The sequence below is a fragment of the Mastomys coucha genome, unplaced genomic scaffold (genome assembly GCF_008632895.1).
Source record: "Mastomys coucha isolate ucsf_1 unplaced genomic scaffold, UCSF_Mcou_1 pScaffold21, whole genome shotgun sequence".
Lineage (NCBI taxonomy): Eukaryota > Metazoa > Chordata > Mammalia > Rodentia > Muridae > Mastomys > Mastomys coucha.
The window spans coordinates 175,181,505-175,207,117 of NW_022196904.1; the positions used below are offsets into that span (position 1 = coordinate 175,181,505).

General features: G+C 46.5%; 1 protein-coding gene and 1 long non-coding RNA gene across 3 annotated transcripts in view; one reads left to right on the forward strand and one right to left on the reverse strand.

Annotated features, from left to right (window-relative positions):
* Positions 1-17,651, reverse strand: part of Cpn1 (carboxypeptidase N subunit 1) — a 29,869-nt gene extending 12,218 nt beyond the window's left edge. The window contains exons 1-5 of the mRNA XM_031390411.1: positions 17,188-17,651; positions 12,565-12,761; positions 5,751-5,906; positions 2,147-2,329; positions 604-715 (exon numbers count right to left, since the gene is read on the reverse strand). Of these exons, the coding sequence (XP_031246271.1) occupies positions 604-715; positions 2,147-2,329; positions 5,751-5,906; positions 12,565-12,761; positions 17,188-17,410 (871 nt within the window). The 5' untranslated portion in view covers positions 17,411-17,651. The remainder of the gene's footprint in view (positions 1-603; positions 716-2,146; positions 2,330-5,750; positions 5,907-12,564; positions 12,762-17,187) is intronic.
* LOC116103889 overlaps positions 2,162-25,613 on the forward strand; it is a 29,472-nt gene continuing 6,020 nt past the window's right edge. The window contains exons 1-2 of one of the 2 annotated variants that reach the window (XR_004123613.1): positions 2,162-2,711; positions 19,866-20,006. This is a non-coding gene — a long non-coding RNA (uncharacterized LOC116103889). Of the gene's footprint in view, positions 2,712-15,679; positions 15,781-19,865; positions 20,007-25,613 lie in introns of those variants that run through there. The other variant, XR_004123614.1, reaches the window with a different exon arrangement.

Here is a 25,613-nt window from a genome sequence, read left to right on the forward strand (position 1 = left end):
AGAGGGAGAGGGGGAGAGGGAGAGAGGGAGAAAGGGAGAGGGGGAGAGGGAGAGAGGGAGAGAGCGTGAAGATGGTAGTCAAGGTACAGAGCCAGAGCCATCAGGGACCTGCCCCTCTGCTCCCTGCTGTTGCCTGAAGCTCCCCTCTGTGCTGCTTTAGAAAACAGCATTCAGAAGCTGGGTGTGTCTAACTGCTTTACTTAAAAGTATCAAAATTATGAGGCCAGTGTGTTATCAGGCTTAGTTAGAGATAGGGAAGACAGAGCACAGAGAGGCCATGCAATTAGCCTGAAACCATACAGCTGGTACACCAGCAAGACAATCCCAAACCAGTTTAACCTCAGAGACCACACCCTTCACTGGGCCTCGTTGTTTTCCTCCTATGCTCCAGTAGATTAGGGCATAAAACACTAGCTGTATAAAGCCACACATTATGCCCTCCCTGGTCTTTCGAGATCATGAACAGGATATTTAAAATGACAGCTTGGAAGTTCTCTATTTCTCTAATCCCCACCCCAAGTGCAAAATTCTAGAGTATTCCCCATTGTATCCCTGAGAAGCAGCAGTCTCCCCCTCAGCTGGGCCATGCCCAGGGCTGCTCACCCTTGCTGAGAGAATACCAGGACGCCCCGTTGGTGATGCCGTCTGGAAAGTAGTCCCCACAGTTCCAACCTTGGTGCATCCATCCATGCGCGTAGGAGTAGACCTTGGCCAGCTAGAGGAAAAACAGAAAATGTGTGAGGTCAATCCTGACCCCAAGCAGTGGCTCAGGTGCCCAAGCAGGGTACGCCAAGAGGCCACGAGGACACACACAGTGCATTCTATGCTTCAATGCAAGGAAGTGTCAGAGATGGAGGAGGAGGAGAAGGTGACAGTGACGGTGACGGTGGTGGTGGGGTGTGTGTGTGTGTGTGTGTGTGTGTGTGTGTGTGTGTGTACAGGAGCGCACATCCATGTAATGAGCATGATTCAGAGTATAGGTGGAAATTCTGGATCATTCTTGAACTCTGCCTCCCTCCCTTCCTCCCTCCCTCTCTCTGCTGGCTCTTTCGAGACAGGGTCTCACTCTATTGTCCAGGCTAGCTTTGAACTCAATCCTCCTGCCTCAGCTTTCCAGATGCTAAAGTTGCTCCTGGGAGACCTGTATTCTGGTGTTTCCACTTTCTCAGGATAAATCTGTCATGGAGGAATGACAGCAGACTGTCACTCAGGGGGCCTTTTTCAGTTGGAGCATTTTCTAGCTGAATTTAATGAAAGAAATCAAAGATTGCATAAGGTCGAAAACGTGTGTGTTCTGACAGACGAGAGATGTGCGTTGGAAAGAGAGACACATGCTTAGACTCTCTATACCTATAACCCCTGGATTACTTTTTAATATTTTTAAAATTTTTCTTTGTTTTTTGTTTGTTTGTTTGTTTTTTGAGATATCTTGCCCTGGCTGTCCTGGAACTCACTCTGCAGACCAGGCTGGCCTTGAACTCATAGAGAACCACCTGCTTCCCAAGTGCTGAGATTAAAAGCGTGCATCACCACTGCCTGGCTCTATATTCATCTTTTTAAATACGACTTATATGTGTGTTTCTGTGGTTCCGTTGTATGGGTATGTTTGGTGCAGCTGCCGCTGGAGTCAGAAGTGTCAGGTCCCCGGGAACTGTCATTATAGATGGTTTTGAGCTGACAAACATGAATGCTAGGGACAGAACTGGGGTCCTCAGTAAGAGCAGCAAGAACTCTTAGCTATTGAGCCGTCTCTCCAGCCCCTGCTTCACTGTTTGGCATTATTATTTAAATCTTAATTTGCCTAGTCTATTTCTCATTAAAATAGACATGTCATCATAAAACTGTAAATTAGATTCAAAATTCACATCTCACTGCACTGGCTCAGCAGTGTGACTAGGCCCCAGGGCTATTCTCATTTGTCACCAGCCTTAGAGTTCTCGCCATTGGAGCAATTATAAAACAGTTTGATTTAATCATTTCTGGATTTATGACTCATCACCAGAAATAAAATGTAACTTGCTAGACGGCCCCTCCCAAGCAGATCCTGCTTTCTGTAACTGTCTGTGGACTTCTTGCTATAGGCTCCTGTGAGGTGAATTTCATCTCGGAGCCATACTCCCCCACTGGGAGGCGCCATTCTACCTACCGTCTGGAAGAGTTCGTCATCAGGTGTGGGGGAACTGGAGGTGTGATGGGGACCTCGAAACCTATGCTCAAGTGACTTGTCATATGGGTAATTGGCCACCACAGCCCCGCCGTGCATATTGGCTGAGAGAACGAAGTTTAAGGAGCGAATCCACTGGATCACCGCCCGGGTCTCCGGTTCCACCTGTGAAGAGACAAGAAGTTGGCAGCCAAAGTGTGGCTGAGTTACCACATGGCCCCTTGGAGAATGCTGTCAGGAAGGGACCTGTGGGGCCAGGGTGTCCCAGTAAAACAGCCTCCCAGACATGAGACCTGGAGCAACTATGACCTCTGTGGTGAAGATTTCAAAATTAAGTATATGGAACCCCTTTCCAAAGTGAAATATGTGGATTACAATATACAGAACAGATGCGCTGAGTCACTTCTCCACCATACATCAGTATAGAACAGATGTGCTGACGGCACCATCCGAGTGACTTCCAGCACTGCCCACACCCGTGGAAGCTGTAATGCCAAGAGCTCTCACTAGTGGAACTGTGGACTTTAGAGTTTGGGGTCAGGTCAAGGTAGGCATATTGATTGTCCTTAATGTAATGTTCTAGGTTACAGCAGTGAAGGTGGAGTCTGTGTGGGAACAGGAAGTGTGCAGAAACTCCTTGTATTTCTTTAATCAATTTTGGTGAGAAGGAGGGGAAGGGTAGAGGGGGAGGGATAGGGGAAGGAGAGAGGGAGGGAGATGGACAGACCCCAAAACAGACAGACAGACAGACAGGCAATTTTCCCAGTTTATCCATTGTAGTGTGGCTGGGCTTCTAGGACAGCTCTGCACAGACTTAGGGTTCTAATAAAATGAACCCCTTGCTGGAAGTGAGCGTCCTCTTCCTCACATGTCTCCTACACAATTTTAATGGCATGTAGCTCATGTCTACATTCCATAGATTAGAAACACTAATTTCTACTGAATATTCCTGCCAGTGGGTGGCAGTTTTGCAAAGGAAACTTTGAACCCACTGGGCTTGAGCACAAATAATCCAGTTTCCAGGGCTTTCCTCCTCACACAGGATCCTGCTTGGTGTTCTCGTGGGGTCAATGAACTAATGGCTCTTCCTGGACCAAGGGTCAGTTCTAAAGGTCCTGTCTTTCCATCCCAAAGGGGACTTTCTGAAGACAGCTGGGTCTCATGCAATCAGAACAGACACATCGTGTGTGAATGGGCATGTTCTGAGAAATGACTGGCAATTCTGTTGTGCAGAACCAGAGAGTGAACTTACACAAACTAAGCTGGCTACATGAGGAGGGGATGCTTGCTTCACACGTGATGTGTGATGTTGGAGAAATTGTCATCTTATGGCATGTGGCTGTAGGACCAAGAGCTCAGGCCCTCTGTAGCAAGCCCTTCTCTCTCCACATCCCGAAAGACCACCTTCTCGCCATCCCTTTCCCTCAGTGAGTTTTCATCGTCATTTTTCCTTTCCCGGGAGGCAGAGGATTGAGTGGGAGGCTCATTATTTTTCTTTACATAGAGAAACAAGTTTAATACTCAAACCATGGGGCTGGAGAAATGGCTCAGCAGTTAAGAGCACACACAGGACCCAATTTTGGTTCTCAGTCTCCATGTCAGGTGGCTCACAAGCACTACTGTAACAACTCCAGCTCCAGGGGATCCGATATCCTCTTCTGGACTCTGAGAGCACCTGCAGCTAATGTGTACACACCCCACACAGACACACTAAGTGCCCCACCCCAATAAAAAAATACAAATAGAATATATCTTTTTAAAATTCAGAGCACGACTTGTGGCTATAATCTCAGCACTCTGGAGTAGGAGCTCAAGGCCACCCTCAGCAAGTTTGAGGCCAGCCTAGGCTACATGATGCCTTGTGCCTCACAAAATACAAAATAACTCGTGACATTCTTCTGGCTGGATACACTGAGCAGGCCCATGATTATAGTTTTGGTTTGTTTTTAACTTAACTTAATTGAGCCCAAAGGACAGCTGTAACCAGACATCCAACCTGTCAACATGACTTTTACATCATTTTCTAAAAAGATTTTGTTTTATTTTTACTTATGTGTGGGTATGCGTGTCTGCATGGGGGTGTGTCCACGAGGATGCAGGGCATCAGATATTCCAGGACCTGGAGTTATTGGCAACTGTGAGCTGTCCAATGCGGGGTCTCTGTGAGAATGGTAGGCACTCTAAAACACTGAGCCATCTCTCCAGCCCTGTCATTTTCAGAGGAAAATACTGAACCTATCCATACAGGAATGTCCAACGTAAAGGCTTTCCCCTGCTTTGCATTCCTCACCCCACCTCTACTCTTAGATATTCACGAGTGTTTCAAACCATCCCACACGCGAGAAAAAAGTCAGGACTGGCAGAGATGTTCTGAAAATGGCAGTAGTTATTTCCTCCCCACAGCAGGTCCACAGCAGGATGGAACCATTCACATCCCCCGGGGCTTCCCAAATGCTGTCTCCCATTGAGAGAGCATGGCAAGCAAGGTGAGCTTTAAAATGCAAAGGGTCACATGGAAGAAAAGAGGAGAAACCAGGAATCAGACACCAGGAACCTCAGTCTATAGCTAATATTGTTGAATATCCAGCTCATCACAAGTAGGAAAACCCTGTCTACAAAATGCTGGAGCTTTCTGCCGACAGTCTACCACAGTGGTTCTCAATCCCTTCATGGATGAACAACCCCTTCACAGCTCCCTAAGACCACCAGAAAACACAGATATTTATGATTCATAATAGCACAAATTATAGTTATGAAGTAGCAATGAAAATAATTTTATGGTTGGGGTCACCATGAGGAACTATCTTAAAGGGCCTCAGTATTAGGAAAGTTGAGAATCACTGATCTAGTATCAGCAGAGAGAATTCTGAGATATGAGTCAGAAGGTCTGTGTGTGTTCATGCACATGAGTGTGTACAAGCTGGTGTGTGTGTGATGAGTGTGTACAACCTGCTATGAAGGTCAGAGGACAACTAGCAGGAGTCAGTCCTCTCCTTTCATCATGTGGATTCTGGGAATCAAACTCAGGTCTTCAGGTTTAGCAGCAAGCACCTTTACCCACTGGGCCATCTTGCTGGCCCTACACACCTAGCTTTTGGCACTGGTCCTGGGGTTCAAAATCAGGTCCCCGTGCTTATAGAATACAGACTTTCCCAAGTAAGCCATCTCCCAGCCAATGTCTAAGTTTAAATATTAGTTCTGTGAATTTAATTTGACCTATGTCAAACAGGGCTAACATTGGCTACTGTTGCTTGCCACGTTCACAGCCCAATACTACAGTGACAACAGAAACAGGCTTGGAAAGAGCTTTGTGAAATCACCAATTATCTGCTCTTTCCTCCTTCGCCACCATCGCTACCAACTTAATGGTCATCGAGGACTTGCTGCAGGAGTTGGGGGTGGTGGCTCTGTGCTGCTGAGATAGAATACAGAGAAGCCTGGCAGCCATTTATTCCTCTAGGTAAATTAACAAGGAGTGGTGCATGCTTAATTCCTGATGGTTCTGTTGATATGAAGAATGCTTAGCTTGCTGCAAACAACTCCAGCTGATGATTTATTGACTTCTGTTACTGTCTTCATCTCCTACCTGGTTTTTCCAGTTGTCGGGGAGGGGCAGGTGGTGGTTGGGTCCACCGTACTTCGAGTTGTAGTAGAAATAGGTGTTGAGATCCGGGAAGTTGCGGTTCAGGTCCACCCCGTTTGCATTGTTCCTACCAACCAGATACCCAGACGTGTTTGGGCCCTAGGAGAAACAGAGAGAGGAGAGATGAGTGTTTCAGACAGAGTCCTGTATTTCAAGAGCGTGGTGTAGCTTTTAAAAATACTAGCTGCGCTAGTCACTTTTCTTTTTTTTTTTTTTCATGGCTCTTTTTAGTTTATTGCATGAAGGAGTTACACTAGTCCAAGTTAAAAGCGGAACCCAAATGATTACATTATACAAGCTGTGAGGTTTTTAAACTTGTGACAAGGGACAGAATGGAAATTCTACTCATTGCAAGGAAATCCTCACTTAAGCTTCAGAGAGCCACAAGCCCTTAAAACCCATGAACCTTCAGCTGGTCGTCCTTAGCCAGTCCAATCTCTATCAGGAACTGGCATATGTTCTTGCGCTGGTCACCCTGTAGCTGAATTACTTCTCCATATTCTGGATGCTCAATTACAGTACCATTTCACTAGTTTCTTTTTATCATAATCATCAGCGATCCCTTGGACAGTTGTAAGGGTCTTCCTGCCATTTCTCTGTTGAATTTTTTTTTTTTTTTTTTGTATTTTTGAGACAGGGTTTCTCTGTGTAGCCTTGGCTGTCCTGGAACTCACTCTGTAGACCAGGCTGGCCTCGAACTCAGAAATCCACCTGCCTCTGCCTCCCAAGTGCTGGGATTACTCTGTTGAATTCTTATATGGATATAATCCTCAGTGCCAGCAGGAAGCAGGTCATCACCCTTACTTGCATCAGCAAAGGGGTCGAAAGAGTGGAGGTTCTGGATAGCGGACATACAATACGATTCCTTTTCCTCTGTGGAAACGGCCTGCGGAAGGCGGCTGCGGGAGAAGGTGGGCGTGGGGGGGGGAGTACGGAGCGTCGGGAATCAAGGGGGCTCGAGGGGGAGGCAGCTGAGTCCTCAGCGGCGGCTCAGTGACTGGGGCCACTTTTCTACTTCTGTGATAAAATACCATGACCAAAATCCACTTACGAAAAAATGGCTTGTTTTAGCTTACAGTTCCAAAGTGAGAAGAAGGGAGGGTGGGACAGACAGACAGATGTAAGGAAGGAGGAAAGAGTGAGTTCATAATAACCCAGAGGCAGGGAGGGAGTAACAGATGCAGGAGGCTAGCTGATCTTATTTAATACACACAGGAAGCAGTGAGAGAGAACAGAAAATAGAATGAGGCTATACATGCTCAAAGCACACCCACAGCAATACACCTCCTCCAGCGAGCTCCTAAAGGAACCATATGCCCCTCCCCCCAAAGCATCATCAACAGGGGACCAAGTGTTCACAGACGCAAGCCTATGGGGGTGACTTCTCATTCAAACCAACACACTAGCTTTTTTATAAAATGGTGAGGCACTATTGTCACCTTAAGGTTTCCAGTGTCCCAGTGGGTGGGGTCAGAGTTCTCAGGGCTCCTGGGAGAAGCTCCAGCAGAGCGACTCTAGATTTTTTAAGAGAGCTGCACAGAATTTCTTGCTTAAAGAATACAATTCAATGAGTTTTAGTTTACCCACAGAGTGAGACCAGCACCATCACCCTCACGATTATTCTAAAATTGCAATACTGTAATTAAAGAGCATTTCTGCCCTCCTAAAAATCAAGTTCATTCCCATTCACAGTTGCTTTTTTTTTTTTTTTTTGAGACAGGGTTTCTCTGTATAGCCCTGGCTGTCCTGGAACTCACTCTGTAGATCAGGCTGGCCTTGAACTCAGAACTCTGCCTGCCTCTGCCTCCCAAGTACTGGGATTAAAGCCTGGCTCATAGTCACTTATTTTTAACCCAGCACTGTGACCATATTCTGTCTTCTCTGTACATGTTATGTGTAAGTGGGATCATATGTTATATGTTCTGCATGTGAGATTCACCCATGTAGCATGTCCTGGTACTTTCCCCTTTGCATTTCTGCATGGTACGGACTCGTCACCATCCATCCATCTGTGCACTGACAGTATATGTCAGGTTCTTAGGGCTGCTGTAACTAATCACCACAAGCTAAGAGGTTGCATGAATTCTGTCCCAGGCCTGAAGGGTTAACTTATAACCGAGGCATCATGCTCATGCTCTCTGAAGGCTTTGTGGGTTTTAGTTTCTGGTGGTCCTAGGCAATCTTTGACTTTACATTTTATTTATTATTGTGGGGGTCGTGCATGGCACAGAGCATGCATGGAGGTCGGAGGACAGCTTTGTGGAGTTGGTTCTTACCTCCCGCCTTCTGCTGGCTCTGAGCTTTGAACTCAGGTCCCACTCTTTCAGAGCAAGCGGTTTTACCTGCTGAACCAATTGGCTGGCCCTGTCCCTAGCTTTCAGATGCACAACGCATACCATTAAGTTTTGTTTCCAGCTGTCTTAGGGTTTCATTGCTACAAAGAGACACCATGACCAAGGCAACTCTTATAAAACCAAACATTTAATTGGGGTTGCCTTACAGTTTCAGAGGTTCAGCCCATTATCCTCATGGTGGGAAGCATGGCACTGCAGGCAGACATGGTGCTGGAGGAGCTGAGAGTTCTATAGCTTGATGGGAAGGCAGCGAGGAGGAGACTGGATGTGTTTCACATTGGGTGTAGTGTGAGCATTTAAGACCTCAAAACCCCGCCTCCACAGTGACACACTTCCTCTAAGAAGGGCACGCCTCCTAGCAGTGCCACTCCCTATGGTCAATCATTCAAACACAAGAATGTACTGGGGCCATTCCTATTCAAACCACCACCCCAGCTTTTCTGGCCTCTCTAATGTGCCTGCATCTCTGTGTATTTTTCTTTTCTTCTCTCTTCTCTCTGTGTCAGTCCCCCTAAGTCTCTGGTATTTGAATACTTGGTCTCTAGTTGGTGGCTGTCTGGGGAGTTTTGGGAGGTGTGGCCTCAATAAAGAAAGTATGTCACTGGGGTGTGTGTGGTCTGAGGTTCCAAAAGACCCATGGCATTCCCAGGGTGCTCTCTGCCTTCTGCTCTCAGACCGAGAGCTCTCAGCTACTTCTGCGACTGTGCCTTTGCTCTAGCGCCGTGGGCTCTAAGGCTCTGAAACTGTAGGCTCAAGTGAGTGTTTTCTTCTATATGTTGCCTTAGTCTTGGTGTTTAGTCTCAATAACAGAAAAGGTTGTTACTAACTACAACTAATATATCTATCTGGCATCCTGCCCTCTCTTCCTTCTTTCCTCCCCTCCCTTCTTCCCTCCTTCCTTCCCTCCCTCCTTCCTTCCTTCTCTCCTTTTCTCCCTCCCTTCCCCCTTCCTTTCTCCCCTCCCTCCTTCCTTCCCTCCCTCTCTCCCTCCCTTATGAGATAAGGTCTCAGGTCAGGCTGGACTTAAAATGGCTATATAGCTAAGGATGACTATAAGATTTAATCCCAGCACTTGGGAGGCAGAGGCAGGTGGATTTCTGAGTTTGAGGCCAGCCTGGTCTACAGAGTGAGTTCCAGGACAGCCGGGGCTATACAGAGAAACCCTGTCTCAAAAAAAAAAAAAACAAAAAACAAAAACAAAAAAGATTTGATCCTCCTGCCTCCATTTCCTGAATGTTGGGGTCACAGCCATTATGCCTGGTTTTGTTCTTATACAGACATCAATAATACTGTTTTTTGATTATGATTGTCTTCAGATTCATGCTTTGATCCGGGAAGTGTCTTTTTACCGAGGGTAGAGTTACCACAGAAGCTCATAACTCCATAGTGCTAAGAATGATTGACTATTGACCGCTTAGCCTTTAGTAGGATAATTACATCACCCCTAGAAGCTCCAGGGACATGGTGGAAGAAGGGTGGGGGTGGAATGTAGGAGTGTTGTGGTATGCTATCTCCAGGACACAGCACGGCTGCTGAATGACTGGGCTCAGAGCAGCTGCGGTTATCTGTGTAAGACCTGCACAAGGCTGGGCTCCTCCACGTTCCCTAGAGCTCGCCCTTCTCGGAGGATTTACAGGCAGGTAACAGTTGCTAGGGGGAAGGGGCTTACAAGGCCTCAGCCCGGGAGGACTTTCTTCAGTGGTGTAGTCACAAGTAAAATGTCCATCTCCAAACTGACCCTTCATCCACACTCACGTAAACAACCTTAGTCACATTCACTTGGTCACATGCACACGAGCAAGAGGCACGAAAGTTGAAGGATGGTTAGATGTGGGAGGACGAGGACCAGCAGGAGTTAGAGAGGACAATACTTTATATACACATACAAAACTCCACCAAGAAACCCTTATGTATCATTAACACACGCTAATAAGATCAAATTATGAAACACCAGGAGCCTTATCTTCTGAGGGCTCTTTAACTCCTGGATTCCTTGATCTCTCTGTTCATGGTCCAGGTTTTATCTCCTTTTGTTCATGAATCCATCCACCCACTCGTTCACCCATCCAGTCAAAAGCCACTCACTTATGCTTTGTCTACCCAAAGCCCTCAGATACTGGGGAAAGAGCTAAGTGTGATACTCGTCTAGCCCCACAGGAATTCATAGTACACACGGGGAGCTAGACATATCCATGAATAAATCAAAGTTGTATAACACCGATGTGTGAGGATCCTCATTAGGGCTGGGGCCTAGCTCAGCTGTTAAAGCACTTGCCCAGCATACACAGAGCCCTCTCTCTGTTTAGTCCCCCGCACCACAGAAAACCAGCATGCTGGCATAAGGTTCAGAAGTTCAAGGTCATGCTTTGCCCCATAACAAGTTCAAGGCCAGCCTGGGCTAGCTACATGAGATCCTGTTTCAGAGCAGAGTGTATGTTTATGTGTGGGGGGGAGGTCATTAGAAGTACTTTGTGTTTCACTGGACAAGGGGATGAGAGTCCACGACAGCCCTGTGGACTGAGTGGGTGGCAGCTCAAATTGTCGGCTATTCCCAGAAGTGATGTAAATCAATCTCATTTCCTATTGGAAACTCAGAGGTGGACTGCCATCAGATTTTCTCTAAGAATCTTTCTCATTCTCAGAGTTTCCCTTTTTACAGAGCATCCCACTCATATGTTCTTCTCAGATTGCACTGGGAACATGGCATTTTAAAAGTGTTCTTAAGTTACCTATATAATTTCTGCTCCAGTGCAAGCGTTTAGCCGATTTCTGAGTTGGGTGTGCCCCTCTGTGGCAGGGCTTTCTCGTGGCTTCTTGTTTTTCACAGTGCAGCTCTTAACTGTCAGTCTTCGCGGCAGGCTTTACCTGCTGACTTTGTACACAGCTGGCCATTAGTTAGGCTGCTAAGGAAGGGCTCTCGGGATGGGGGCTGTGGCTTGGTGTCTGTCAGAGGGCTTGCTTAGAGTGACTGAGGCTACTGGGCTTTGTCTCCAGCAGAGTCAAAAAAAAGAGGAAGGAGAAGAAAAAGAAGGCAGAGTGGGGAAAGAACAGGAAGAGTGAGAGGAGGAAGAAGAAGGAGGGGAGGGGGAAGAGAATGAAGAGGAGGGAGGGGAGGAGGAAGAGGAGGGAGGGAAGGGGGGAGGGGAGGAGGAAGAGGATGAGGAGGGAGAGGAGGAGAAGAGGAGGGAGGGAGGAGGGAGAGGATGAACAGGAGGGAGGGGAGGAGAAGAGGAAGGAGGGAGGAGGAAGAGGATGAACAGGAGGGAGGGGAGGAGGAAGAGGATGAACAGGAGGGAGGGGAGGAGAAGAAGAGGGAGGGAGGAGGGAGAGGATGAAGAGGAGGGAGGAGAGGAGGAAGAGGATGGGAGGAGGGAGGGGGAAGAGGGAGAGGAAAAGAGGGGGGAGGAGGAGGAGGAACATCACCTAAACCGAGGTTCCCAGGCTCCCAGAAACAGAGCAAATGGTGTAACAGATCCCTACAGCTGCTGCAACAAATTACCACAAATTTGCCTGTTTAAAACAATGGCAACTTTTTATCTGGAGTTCGGAGGACTGAAATGGGTGTCACAGTGAGGTGCCAGCAAGACTTAAGAGAGTCTTTTCTTGACTTCCATGACTTCTAGACACCATCCACACTCCTAGGTTCATGATTCTTTCTTGCTAGGCGTAGGAGCACCGCTATAAATCCAGCCACCTGGAAGCCAGAGTCAGGAGAGCCCTAAGCTAGAGACCTACTGAGTTCTAGCCTAGGCAAAATGTCAAGCTCCTGTATCAGAATAAAAATTTATATAAAAAGAAAGCGGGGGAATACAGTTCAGTGGTGGAGTGCAGACTAGCATGTTTAAAGCCTCAATGGGACAAAAAAGATCATCTAGAATTAATTTCCCACACGAAGATCTGGGGAAAGTTTGTGCTCTTTGGCTACAAGTACAGGAAGGTGGATATATTTTCCCATTTACAAGGTGTTGCCAAGGAATTTCCACATCTGTTCTCATTATAACATGATCTTGAGGTTAGCTGGACTGGTGTAGGGATTACAGGTTCAAACAGCGCCCACTTACGAAGCCTGCAGAGCTAGAACACTTCGGCATTCTCCAGTCTTTTTGTTTGTTTGTTTGGTTGGTTGGTTTTTGGTATTTTTTTCCGAGACAGGATTTCTCTGTGTAGCCCTGGCTGTCCTGGAACTCACTCTGTAGACCAGGCTGGCCTCGAACTCAGAAATCCGCCTGTCTCTGCCTCCCAAGTGGTCTTAACCCTTCGCCTCTGCCCCTTCCTGCACGCCAGCTGTTTTACCCCCGCCCCACAAACTGATATTTACAATGGAACATAGGACACGCAGTCTACTGGCACTCATTTCATAAGATGACCTTAGTTTTTTCACAAATCTCCCTCGGACTGCGTACCTGGTCGGCAGCTACCTCATAGCCGTCAGGGTTCATGGAAGGCAGGATGTGAATGCGCGTGTCCTGGATGAGGCGCAGGATGCGCTGGTTCCGGTTCCGGAACTCCTCGCAGAGGAATTCTGACAGCTGCAGCAGCAGCTCACGGCCCAGCACCTCGTTCCCGTGCATGTTCCCCACGTACTTGACTTCCGGTTCCACTGGAAACAGAAATGGAAACCCTCTTGAAGAGGCAGGCATGAGGATCATGGGTTCGAGGCCAGCTTTGTGAGTTCCAGACTAACCTGGGACTCACAAGATCTTGTCTCACCCCACTCTACCCTTCCACCCAGCCGCCCACCCTGCATACTAACCCTCTCCCCGTGTCCAGCTGTCCCATCCCTGATCCAAAAAGGAAAGAAAATCAATTGTAATTGGAAAAAAATCTATATAAATCCATGTCCAGAATAATAATGACCACCATTTATTGAACCCCCAAGTGTACTAGCTGTTCAGAATCGTTATTGCTAATCTTAACAGAAACCTGGAGCAGGTCCCATAGCCTCCTAGTGAAGAGGTGAGGGGTGGATGCCAAGTAACTTGTCTATGGCTGCCTGGCAATGTTTGTAATAGAGATCAAAGCCCAGAGAGCGCTCAGCAGTATCCGGAGGAGCACGCGCATTAAGACACATCCATCACACCGATCTTTCTAAACGACAGCTTTTCCCCCAAACCTCTCTCACAAAGTGCCCCTGGTCCTGGTGAAATCTTTCCCATTGGAGACGTAAGTTGTTTGGCATTTGGGACTCTGGGATCTCTCCTCCGTGGTCTGAAAGGCATATCTTGAGGCACAAGAGAGGAAGCTACTTCTGCCTGGGTCTTTACTCTCCCTTTGGCCACACTAAGTGTTAACGGAAGTCAGAATAGGGTTCTGTACAAGCCTCTAGCTCAGTGGTTCTCAACCTTCCAAATGCCTTGACCCTTTCATACAGTTCCTCATGACCCACAACTATAAAATTATTTCATTGCTCCCTCCCAGCTGTAACTCTACTGCTGCTCTTAATTGTAATCCAAATATCTGATATGCAGGATGTCTGATATGTGACCCCAAAGGGGTCTCGGCTCACGGCTTAAGAATGGCTGCTCGAGGGTGACTAAGTGTGAAATAGCTGTGTTCCCTTTTAAACTGAAGCTCTTCCAGTGCTGCCCTCTTTCCTGCACAACCTAAGTCTACTTCTCTGGTTCTCGATTCTCTTCCTCGTCATCTCCTGTTTCCTTGCTGTCCTCACAGGTCCAGTTCAAACACTGGTAAGTCCCTGTCACCACCTTGAGCTCTTCTTGTTAGAAGTGAGTCCTGTGTGGCTTTCCCTTTATGGTGCTTTCTGTTCTGGGATCTACCTATGTATGCTCACGGCTCACTTCCTCTATAGGACCTAGCACTAGCTGAGAAGATGATCCTAACATACCTTTAGAACAAGAACTCATCATTATTTATCTTAGTATTCCCATAACAACCTCTCTAATGAATGCTTTCAGCCCACGAGGATCTTGTTTTAGAAAATATCATGCAGGCCTGGTGCAGTGCACTTGCCTTTAATCTCAACACTTGAGTGTCAGATAGGCAGATCCCTGGGAGTTTGAGGCCAGCCAGTTCTACATAGCTACATAGCAAGTTCTGGGCCAACCAGGGCTACATAGAGAGACCTGTCTCAAAAACAAAAACAAAAACAAAAACAAAAAAAAAACAAGTATCGTTTAATAGATATTCTATTTCTTTATTCTTTTGTTTCGCTTTGTTTTGTTTGCCATAGGGTCTCTCTAAGTAGCCCCAGACTGTTCCAGAATTTGTCGTACAGACCAGGGTGGCCTCACAGAGATCCTTCTGCTTCTGCTTGCTGAGCGCTGAGAATAAAGGCACTCCCAGACTATTTCTCAGCTTTCTTTTTAAGGACATGTTAGTGATATAGTTAAGTAGGCATTTGTCTTCGGTAAAATAAAATTTGGAAAATCTCTTTTACTCCCCGCTATTCTCCTGGCTGTCCAATGCAATGGTGATGCTGTGAGACTCGGGTGTAGGTGTCTCTGGTCTATTTCACAAGCCTTGTGCTTTGTGTTCAATGAGTGTTCACTAGCAAACTCTCTTCTTCTATAGAGGCAGAAGACATACAGCTGTCTTGTAATATGCATTGCCCGAGGTTCCTTTGGCTGGAGCTCCTACACCCTCACACCTACATCTCTATAACACATCTCCCATGCAGTCTCCCTGCATCTGAGTGGATCATGAGCATCCATGCGCCCCAGTAGGGAGCTGATAAAACTTTTCTGTAAAGGGCAAGGAAGGGCCCAGCATGGAATCTTTAGGCTTTGTGGACAGTGTTGTCTCTGTTCCAGCTCTTCAGCTCTTTCAGTAGAAGCCAGCACAGATAATTCAAGGAGTGTGATGGCGGTTCCATAAAACTCCATTCACAGGAGCAGGTGGCTGGAGCTCCTTTGTTGGCCTCCATCCCAAGCATCTTTAAAACTCTCCAGCAGCCAAGAGTCTCAAAGTAAAGGCCTGCTTGTAACTCCCCAAAGAGCTCCCCGGTGCCCAGTGCTCTCAACCAGGTGGCTCTGATCTCAGGCCTCTGCTGGGACTATGTATGCCAACTGCCCCTGCCTCCTGGGAAACTGCATTCCCTTTTTCCTTAGCTTGTCATTCTCCTCCCCCCCAACCCCCGCGGAGACCCTTCAGATCTCTGTTCAACACCTCCTCAGGCAGAGGAGCTTTGGGATGTGAGTGACCTCCTCTGCTTCCCTCTGGATTGTCGCACAGGATGCCCATCTCTCTTTGCAGTTTAAGCTCTTGCTAGAGCACTTGCTCCATCTGACCTACTGCCCCATGTATTGCTGGCCTTAGTCTGCTATAATTCAGCCCTATTAGGGCAAAGTCTGTATTATTCTTTGTTGTCCTTCCGAAACCTGTTGAGTGTCTGCATGCCTTGCCTGAAAGTTCTTTCTTTATAAGGATCTTTTTCTCTCTTTCTCCCCTTCAGGTTTATTATTTAATTATAGGCACATCGTGTGTCTGTGCAGTCCATAGAGCCCTGAAGAGGGTAGCAGATCCACTTGAACTGGAGTTTCAGATGTTTGTGAGCTGCCAGGTGCTTGGAACTAAACTTGGGGCCTCTGTAAGAACAGCAAGTGCTCTCTTAACTGCTGAGCCATCTCCACAGCTCCATCAAAAGTTCTAGTCGGCCATAGGTAAATATTTGTAGAATGAAGGAATGTAAGGAGCAAATGGAAGAGCTGCTCACTCAGGGGAAAAGAGGGATCCGTGAGAGGCTGCCCTGTCTGTCACAGCCTCAAGGAAGACCCTGAGTGCTGGAAATACAGGGGCACCAAAAAGAGGCCTGAACTAAAAAGTCTAAGCTCACAAAGTCCATCAATAGCAGTAAGCTTCCACAGAGGGTATGTGAGCTGAGTAAAAGCAGGTATTTGCGATGCATGGCTCTAACCCCAAGGGAAACTATAGGGCTCTTCTTGAGCCTTCTCTATAAAATGTGGAAGTTCTCATGGTCAAAACCCATTGGATCATTAAAGCAAGAGAGTGAGAAGACTATATTAGTATTGAGAGAAATGATTCTGGCCTCTCCTGGGCAAGTTGGGAGTAGGTGGGTTTAAACAGTGGCAACCCATTGGGAACTCCGTGAAATGATTTAAGGCAGAGTATAATGGGAAATGGAGAAGAGTTGGGAAATGGGAGGGCAAGAGATTTGCCATTGACCCTCTGAGGGAGGAAATAAAATAAGTCGTGTGACTTAACTCAGATGTCACTGTTGTTGTAAACAAAGCAACAAGAGTGTCAGTGTTCACTGATGCGTGAACAGCTAATGAAACAAGGGAATACCACACTACACAACCAAGAGGGATGCCTTCAAGCTGTGTTGAAGACACAGATGAAGAACTGAGAAAAACAGTGACAGTATTTTCCCATTTTGCATTTGAGATGCAGGATTGCATAAGGAGTCTGAAAGGAGAGACGTCAGTCTATGTAAATACTAGGTATCTGGGTGCTGGGATCGCTCTTCCGGTTTCTTGGTTTTGCCTCTTCTGATGTCTAGTTTTTTCAGCTGGTTGGTTGTTTTGGTTCCTTTTGTTGTCTTTTTTAAATGCTTCCAAGCTGGTCAAGAACTAATTTTTGAAGTGAACACAGATTGCTTTGATAACAGAAGCAAACTATCAAAACAGCCAGCTCATATCCCAACACCCAAACTCTCGTTAGGACACCATGTTGCTGTTCCTGGAAGGGTCCCACCTGATCCCTCAGGAGAACCAGGAGGCCAACCATTTCTGCTCTGCTCCCAAGTCATTGGATCTTGGTAGAGGGAGTGAGAGAAAAAGATGCGGGTGTGAGGGAAAGGAGGGGAGGGTGGAGGGAACAGGAGTTCTGAGCAAACAGAACTCAGAAAAGAGGAATGTGCTGGAGGCTGAACTGGGGTCGCCGCTCCCCAGGGCCTTGAGAACCAAGTGGGGCCACCTGCCTTCTCGGGCGGAGGAAGAGGTACTACTTTGTATATGGAGTCTCCACTGGTCCCCGACCACTCTCTCTGGATTTGTAGAGAAAGGGAGTTCTTTGCCCAACACACCCCAGAACCTCTCAAGACTTACAGGGTTCATGGATCCCAGGGTAGTCGCTAAACTCCAGCACGTAGAGGTACCTCCCCTTCACGCTACGCCCGATGTTGTAGAGCCGCGTGATGTCCGGGCATTGGTTGTGCACCTTGTACAGCGTCCGCACGAGGTCGTCGTAGCGGTGGTGACGGAAGGTCACCGGGGTAACAAACTTGGAGAGGAGGAGGAGGGGCAGGAAGGCTGAGGGCAGGTCTGGCATCTCGAGGAGCTTCTAAGCGGCTCTGAAATGTGCCCTCCCGCTCGCTCTCTAAGCAATCCTTTGCCGGTCGAGATCCAGAGCACAGAGTAACCAACCTTGCACCCTACCCGCTGCACCTGCAGGAGGCTGGGGACAGGCCTCTGCTACGCTGGGAATTATTTCTGTGGTCCCAGGACAGCCACGATGGCCTTCCGGCTCATTTCTCTTCCCCCTTCCTAAACCTGGAAAACCTTTTGGAAGGGCCCTGCGCATCCCCACTTTGGGAGGCTCTCTGATTCTGGCTTACTGATTAACTGGACTGTAAACAGCTGCTTCTAACCCTTTGATTCCCGGGGGCTTTTAAGAGACTTGGCATGTGCTTGTTACAACTTACAAAAGGATCTGTCCTGCCCCCATTAGCCCCATTCCCCCTTTGTCGTTCTGAAGCACCGCTCTGTCTTGTCTTCCCCACTCAAAGATCTTAAAGGTAAACCAAACAAATTGAGAAAAGGAGGCACCTGCATGGAGCAGACAATTAGAAATCACGTATTTGATAATGTATCTGTCAATAATAAACACTTTGTAACAAATGATAGGAAGATGATCCTATTTCAGCATGGGCGTAAGAAAATGGCTTTCAGAGTAGCATTCCAATAGCTCAGGAAATTAGAATGAGACTCTGCGTTGTGATTGCAGAAACGTTTTAGTTTCTGCGTAGCAGAGCATAGCCTACAGAGCAGGAGAAAACGCCTGCCAGATATTCATCCAACAGAGGATTAACATCTAGAATTTAAAAAACTCAAAAAATTAAATCCCAACTGGAGTGCACTGACACCCACTTATAATTCTAGCACGAAGAGGCTGGAGGATTACTATACGGTTGAAGCCAGCCTGGTCTTCCAGGCCAGCCAGGGCTATCTGATTAGACCTAGTCTCAAAACAAAACAAAACACACACACACAAAAATAACAAAACCATAAATAGGAGCTAGAGAGATAGCTTAGAAGTTAGGAACAAAGGCTACTTTCCAGAGGACCCAGGTTTGAGTTCTGCGCTCACATGGCAGCTCACCACTGGCAGTCCAGTTCCAGGGGACCCAACACCCTCCCCTGGCCTCCACAGGAGGTTTTACACGTGGTAAACAGGCAGACACAGACACAAAGCACCTGGACACGTGACATTTAAACAACAGCAAAACAAAGCAAAAGAACAAACAGTCCAGCCGACAAGTGAAGGAGCCCAAATAGCTGCCTTTCAGATCCAGATGGGTAACATCTTTCATCATCAGGAAAATACAAAGGAAAACAAGAATGGAAGCCAGAATGACTAATGTCAGCAAAACAGCCAATGCTGGTGATGACACAGAGAAATGGAAATTAATCTCCAGCCTTTATGGAAGCAATCCCTGTTGTTGCAGTTGTTGTTTTAATTAAAAATAGGACTGCCATATGACCCAGCTATCACACTCTTGGATTCATGCCCAAAGAGTTTGAGCATAGCTCAGTGAAACCTTTACACTTATGTACACGGCTCTGTTCACCATAGGCATGTCCTGGAGTTAGCCTAGGCTCTCAGCAATGGATGGATGGATAACATGTGATATACATACACACAGTGGAATATTATTCAGTCATAAAGAATAAAGTGTTGTTGCTTTCTTTTTTTTAAGATTTATTATATATATATATATATATATATATATATATATATATATATATGAGTACACTGTCGATGTCTTCCTACATACCAGAAGAGGGCATCAGATCTCACTATAGATGGTTGTGAGCCTCCATGTGGTTGCTGGGAATTGAACTTAGGACCTCTGGGAGAGCAGCTAGTGCTCTTAACCACTGAGCCATCTCTCTAGCCCGAGTTGTTGCTTTCAAGAAAGGACTGGAACTGGAGAGGATACAATGCTTAAGTGAGAAAGTGAAATATATATATATATATATATATATATATGTATACATATATATATATATATATATATATATATATAATCACATATGGAATCTTTTAAAAAGACATTAAATAGAAGGAGGTTATTAGAGAAAAGGAAAGAAACTAGCTGGAGGTAGAAGGTAGATGAGTGTGGGCAGAAGGCAGTTAAATAGAATTGAAATACTGTTATGTATGAGAGTTTCATACTGCCCCCATTGCTTCATACAGTAAGCATACACTAGTAAAAATAAATAGTCAAAAGATCAGACTAGACATTTTCACCAAGGTTCCAAATGGCCAGCTTTTCAAAATGCCCAGTAATTAGTTATTAAAATCCAAGTTAAGACCAAGTGAGATACCACTTCATCTCCCCTAAAATGGCCACTCTATAGAGGATGCTCAGGGAAGCTGATGGGAGGGGACAGCAGGAGCCCTAGCACAGTCTTCATGGGAATATCAGATAGGGCAGACATTTTAGGAAACAGTTCAACAGTCTCTTGAAGATTAAATATTCACTTTCCACTTAACCCAACAGTTCTACTCCTGGTTATTTGCCCAAGAGAAATGAGACCTGCGTGAAAGTGAACAGCAGCCCTCCCAGAGGAAACACAGTTCAACCGTCCACACGAAAGGATGTTGTTGGACAACAGAAAGGAACAAAGTGCTGTGGCACCTGGTATGTTGTGGATGCGTGTTAAATGCTGTGTCTCACGAGAGAGGCCAGATGAGAAAGTCTCCATTTTATATGATTCCTTTCACATGAGCTGTTTACAAAAGGTCACCATCAATGTAGAGATTTCCCACGGCTAGGCACGGGGTTAGGAGCATCTGTAACTAGACACAAGGTTGCTTTTTAGGATCAAAAGAAGTTCTAAAACCAGGTATAGCAATGGTGGCAGCTGTACAACCAGAAATGTTATAATATATATCTTTAAACATGTAAATGTAATTATCTATTTAGTAGGGGGTGAGATGCTTGCAGGCCATGGCTCACATGAGGTCACAAGACAGCATGTAGGAGTCGGTTGTCTCCTTGCAACACATGGATTTCAGCATCAAACTTGAATCACCAGTCTTGGCAGTAAGCATTTTCACTCACTGAGCCATCTCACTGACCCTGCCCCAACCCCACAAGTACTCCTGCACAGGCCCACACACTCGTGTGCAAACACACAAGCACTCAGGCACACACACACACACATATACACACAAACACACACACTAGATGAGGTCTCACTGTGTAGTCCTGCTTAGCCTCAAGTACACAGAGATCCATCTGCCCTTCTACCTCCTGAAGGTTGAAATTAAAGGCATGTAACTCCATGCCTGGTTGTACTAATATTTTTTAATTGTCCACTTAAACCAGGTAAATTTGATGGCAGCGAAACTATATCTAGTACAGCTACTTTTACAAAGAAAATATAAAAACAAGTAAAGCTCCCCCCCCCAAAATAACTACAACTTACTTACGAATCAGGGTATCTTCTCAAGAGTGTAAAAGCTTGCACTCAAGACTGTGTGTGTAGAATTACTCATAGTAACTCCAAGGGGAAAACCACCCAAGGGTCTACTAACAGGAGAGTAGACATGTAAAGGGTTTGCTAGACGGGGGTGCACTCCGCACATAGAAAGCTAAAGCAGGCGGACTTTAGAGTTCAAGGTCAGCCTGGGCCACAGAGCAAGAACCTCTCAGACAGGTCTGGGGATGTGGGAAAACTTGAAAGGAAGGGAAGAAAGAAGAAGAAAGGAAAGGAAAGGAAAGGAAAGGAAAGGAAAGGAAAGGAAAGGAAAGGAAAGGAAAGGAAAGGAAAGGAAAGGAAGGAAAGGAAAGGAAAGGAAAGGAAAGGACACATGGGATACAAGTGTAATTAAATTCTAGCCATAAAAAAAAAGGGGGCGGGGATAAAATCCCTGGTCCAGGGTGGCGGTACTCTGAAGCCATGACGCAACACGAGAAGTATGCCACATTGTACAGTTCTACGTATACAAAACGTCCCACGAAGCTGCCTTGGTGTAGAAATCTACAATGTTTACTAGAAGCGGGAGGCAGGAATGGGGGATGGGCAGGAAATCCTACTGGAGTGATGGGGTGCCCCAAAACAGGATGACGGGGATGGCTGCCTAACTTGTTAAGTCTACCATAGTTACTGACGTGCACCTTGAAATCCTCTTCTCGGGCTGCCCATCACAAAACCTCTTCCTTCCAAGGAGCCATCACAGCCTGAATGCTGCTTCCTTGGAGTTTAACTCCGCTCCAGATCCTGCTGCGGTAGGATCCGCAATGCGCATGCCTTAGCTTGGCATCCTCACTATGGAGCTGGGAGGTGTTAGGACCTAGCACAGGCTTGACTGGCCCACTGTTTCTGTCAGTGGCACTGTATCCAGCTCCCCTCAGGAGCCTGTTGTACACGCTGTTTGTTGAGCGAACACACAAACAGGTTCGCTCACTGACTTCCCCTGCATCCCGATGCTCTGCCCTTAGCTAACACTCAAGAGGTCCAATGCTCTACGACACACCCATAAAGGTAACCCTTCCCTCTCCCATCTGTTGTGAGAACAACAGCATATATCCTGACCAATGTAGCTCAGAGATGACCCCCAGGGTGGGCTCAAGGTGCACCCCTGAATGTTGCCTTCCACCTGCCGATAAAATGTCAGAATTTTCTGGTGTGATTTTGTCATCCTACATGGTAAAGGCAAGGACCTAGAGAGCTTGAGAGGATAGGGGTCGCTAACCGCTGTCATACACTAGCCCTTGGTCTATTACAGTATCTACTGTCATTAGTGAGGGTGTGTCCTAGTGGCCCCCAGAAAACACAAATTTTTCCTCTAGGAAGAATCTCACGTTGCTGGAAAATGTGTTGGTAGTTCTTGACGTAGACTTCACTCATGTTAAGTAGATGGCCCCTGTCTATAAGAGAGGGAGCCCCCGACTTTCTGTAGGAAATATTCCTCAATAACGGATTATTAGGGTTGAAGTTGGGATGTGTTCCACTGAATCCCCACAGTACTAGGGTGTGTGCTTTGAAGCTCCTGGGCCCACAACATACCTCAAATCCACTAGAAGAGAAACATGAACGTTGAGGGTTCAAGGTTAGATTTCAAATCTAACTTCAATTCCTTTCTCAGGTCATTGGACCTTGGGGAAAACTACATCTCTAAACTTCAGTTTCCTTCTGCATAGCGTGGGGACATACAGCCCCTCCCTCATGAATTGTTCTGTCAGTCATAAGACAATGGGTGTAAGGTCCTTTGTGGAGCCTGGCACGCACCAAGTGCTCAGTAAATAGTAAGTGGCAGCCAGAGAAATGGCTACAGCAGCAACCAATCAGCATCTGATCTACTCTGCATCCTATACGAGGTGATGGAGTAGCTCACCGTGCATTCCGCAACTGTACGTGGAGACTGTACTGCTGAGCCCAAGACTCCACGTGGTGCCATTTTCCACCGAGAACAAACCGAGAGCCCTGCATGTGTGGTATTTATGAACCATAGATACAGGCACTGTCAAGTGTGGAGACAGCAGTCTCTAGCCTCCCAGATGGATGAACGGGTTCACGTCATCCAGAGTTTTTTTTTTTGGAGGGGGGGTGGTTAAGGAAGGATTGCGAAGGGTGTGAGGGGTTATTATTCTCTACAGTTCTGTCCCTTTTTGTAGAACTCCTCTTCTTCCTCCTCCTCTTCTTTTTCTTCTTCTTTTGCAGGGGGTAGAAATAATCATGGGGAAAAGGGCCAGACATGGAAAGACTGGGAGGTGAGTTTGATCAGGGTGCATGATGTGAGAGTCACAAATAAGCAAACAAAATAAAACAAAACAACCTCCCCCCATCCCACCCCCCAAAAAACCCTGGTGCCTCAAGGCTGGCTTACATTCTTTGTAATGGTTTTTATTTTTCTCTACTTTCTGGCTAAGCAATTCTGATTCAACCTCATCTCCGTTGGTTGCTATTTGTCTAAAGTCCTCTCTGCTGTCTGGAATAGTTTCTCTTGAGCTGTATGTTTCTCTGATAATCTCCACATGCACACCCTTCTGGTTATTGCTCACATTTCAACACACTGGGCTTTTTGAAGATAGGGCAGTGAAGGTTGGGGAGTGTGAGAATGTGCGGTCCCGACATCAGCTCACAGTTATGTTGAGCAGCTCCCTGCACGCGCCTAATGAGCTCCTGCATCTTTTCTCGGAGCTCAGATGACAGCGTGGCTCAAGGTGACACAGTTTCCTCTCCACTCTGTATTGCAACCTGGCCCTCCCACAATTCCTCCTCGCCCAGCTCCACAAAGGCAGATCTCTTAGAAAGATGTGAGACCAGATAGATGACCCTAGGGTGCCGGCCTAGCCCATGTCCACTCTGTCTCTTCCTCCGAGAGCCTCTCCATAATTCTCTCTTTCTGAGTGGCTTTGTCTACACTCTTTGCTGCTGTAGAGATGACACCAAAACCCACAACTACCGTAGACATTAGAATTCGATGCAAGTGACCTTTGGAGCCTCTGTTGCCCTGGCTCCAGCTGGCTTGCTGCTCCTCCAGGCTCAACGTGCATTTCCCTTCTTGCCTAAGACAGTTCAAGGCTTGTCTTGTGCTTGCATAAGTCTTATGCTCTGACATGTACTGCCACCCGGAAGGAGGATATGTTCTCTCTTTAAGAAGGAAAACCTTGCTCTTACACAGTTTGTGCACAGAAAGAAACGGAGCAGCAGGTGTGGAACATAGTTCTGAGAATCCCTAAGACTTCACCACAGAACCTTATCATAATCCACCAACTGGCAGTTCTCCTCTGGGGTCTCTACCCAAGACTCATGGGAAGGCGTCCACCCAAGGACTTGAACAAAGCAGAATTACTCAAAGCACTGCCCAAGTCCAGTTAAGACAACGTCCATCCACTAATACATGAATAAATAGAATGTTTCCTATGCAAACAATGCATCCTTAGGGTACTCGCTGCTCTTGTGTGTCAACTTGACACAAGCTAGAGTCTTCAGAGAGGAAAGGAGCCTCAGTTGAGAAAATGCCCCCATGAGATCCAACTCTAAGGCATTTTCTCAATTAGTGACCAATGGGGGAGGGCCGAGCCCATTGTGGGTGGTGCCATTGTTGGTGGTCCTGGGTTCTATAAGAAATGCTGGGAAGCAAGGCACGGAGTAGCACCCCTTCATGGGCTCTGCATCAGCTCCTGCCTCCAGGTTCCTGCCCTGTTTGAGTTCCTGTCCTGACTTCCTTCAATAATGAATAGCAATAGGGAAATGTAAGCCAAAGAAACTCTTTTCTTCCCAACTTGCTTTTGGGTCTTGGTGTTACAATTAGTAACAACAAAAGAAATTAACTGCAGGCAACAATGTGGGTGAACCTCAAAAACATGGTAAGTAAAGGAGTCAGACAGAGGGGAGTACTTAGTGCATGACTTTATTTACCAGAAGTGGTCAACATAAGCAAGTCTGTAAAGCCAGAATGCTGCTGACTTGGGGTGTTGGGGGGCTGAATAATGATAGATATGGGGTTCAGCACTTCTAGAGGTAATAAAGATGGTCTAAGATTGTGTTGATAGTTATCTAACGCTGTGAGTACAATAAAAGCATAATTTGTTTGTTTTGAGACATTCTCTGGGATCTTGTCTCATCTTCCCAAGGGCTCCTGCCTCATCTTCCCAAGGGCTAGGATTTTAGGCATATGCTACCAGGCCTGGTATGCCTCTCTACAATCATGCTTGTTTAAGTGGCTGAATTGTATAGAAATTCCATTTCAATGAAATTTTTAAAAGAATAAACCTCAGAGTTCCCACTTATATCCTATGGGCTTGAGTTTGATCACATAGCCATGCCTACATGCAAGGAAAGCAGATAAATATAGTCATGGTACTATATGGTACAGGCAACCGTGTTCCCAGCTAAAAGCCAGGGATCCTAACATGAGGCAGGGAGTGATATTGCAGATCATTTGCCATCCCTTTCCATCCTTAATCGGATCTGATACCATGCCTGTATACACTTCCACCCACAGAGGACCACTCCATGAAATTGTCAGGAACGTCACTTGGTGTTGATGATCTGTCCCCAGCATCTGTACTTGAATGAGCTGGCTCTGTCCCCCCCCAACCCCCCCGGGTATTTAGGATTAAATCCACTTCATTTGGAAGTCATTTTCTTGTTTTTGTTTAAATACATGCTTTTTTGTTTTATAGAAGGCGGAAACTTCTTTTTTCTTTGTGTTTCTATTTTGCTTTCAGTTGGAGAAGGGGGATCTAAAATGCTTGTTACAGACCCCAGCCTCTGTTGTTACCGCTGGCTAA